We start from the raw sequence: 1308 nt of genomic DNA on the forward strand, positions 1-1308 counted from the left end.
TCACCATTCTCCTTCCTTCTTTCCATTCCTTACCTAAAATCAGAAGGTTAATGTCACTTTGAAGAGGTGTTTTATCTTTCTCCAGGATGGATTTTCTCTCATCCTAAAATATAGATTTAAGATAGACTAGAGAAAGAATGACTGAGAAATGTCTATCTTTTTCTCCATTGGCTATAAAAGGACACTTGGGTGAGGAGCTCRAATGCAAAAACTTGCGAGTTGTTAATAGTGGATTCCTACTCTAACCTAGAAACTAAAGTTTGTTGTTACTGTTTGAAATGGTGTCTCCTTGCTCTGTGTTGTTTCTCCACGCCTCTTCTCTCTTCTCTGTTTTCCTTACAGACTTTTTGTGAGTGTCCCCATGTATCTCTTTTATTATACTTCTACATTTCTCTACCTGTCTCCACTCCCTCTAACCTTCTGAGGAATCGTTTCCTCCACTCACCATCTTCTCTTACTCACCGCAGCTCAGTTGCAGATATGTTGAACCATACGACTGTCACAGAGTTCCTTCTCTTGGGCTTCCCCTCCCTCCACCATCAGGAGTACCTAATAGCAATCACTTTCCTGGCTCCCTACCTGGTGATCTTAGTTGGAARCCTGCTGATCATTGCCCTCATTCTTTCTCACCGAGACCTCCACAGACCCATGTACTTTTTCCTCTGCARCCTCTCCTCTTTGGAGATCTTCATTGCTACATGCATCATACCCAAAACGGTAGCAAGCCTGTTGATGGGCAGCAAAGCCATCTCCTACCCAGCTTGCTTAACTCAGTTGCATTTCTTCACCTTCTTGGGTGTCATCGAGTTTGTCCTTCTGGCTGTCATGTCCTACGAGCGTTATGTGGCCATATGCTACCCTCTTCAGTACCCCATGCTCATGAACAGTCAACTTTGTGTTCAGCTCCTGTTGGGGTCATGGACTGCAGGTTTCCCGGCCACCATTGTCCCCACTGTCCTAGTTGTCAGGCTGCCCTTCTGCAATGACAATCGTATTGACCACTTCTTCTGTGAAGGCATGCTTTTGATCAAGCTGTCCTGTGCAGACACACGGACTGTGGAGCTGATAAATTTCATGAACGCTTTCACCATCCTCTTTGGCTCACTGGTCATGTCAGCAATATCCTACCTATACATCATTAACACCATCCTTAGGCTGCCCTCAGCTTTGTCGAGGAACAAGGCATTTTCTACATGCTCCTCTCACTTCACCATTGTCATCTTGGGCTATGGTAGCTGCATCTTCCAGTATGTGCAGCCTTCAAGTCACCACACTTCCTATTACAAAATGGTGGCCCTGCTCAACACA

At 45.2% G+C, this 1308-nt stretch overlaps 1 protein-coding gene across 1 annotated transcript; it reads left to right on the plus strand.

The window, feature by feature from the left end:
- Positions 1-480: 480 nt before the first annotated feature.
- On the plus strand, positions 481-1290 carry LOC112966397 (olfactory receptor 6J1-like; the record flags this gene model as incomplete). The annotated part of the gene is made up of 1 exon (XM_026066442.1): positions 481-1290. A coding segment is annotated over exon 1 (810 nt), but the record flags the coding sequence as incomplete, so codon positions are not given.
- Positions 1291-1308: the final 18 nt, after the last annotated feature.

This window comes from Apteryx rowi, unplaced genomic scaffold (assembly GCF_003343035.1).
Source record: "Apteryx rowi isolate R43461 unplaced genomic scaffold, aptRow1 scaffold_2405, whole genome shotgun sequence".
NCBI lineage: Eukaryota > Metazoa > Chordata > Aves > Apterygiformes > Apterygidae > Apteryx > Apteryx rowi.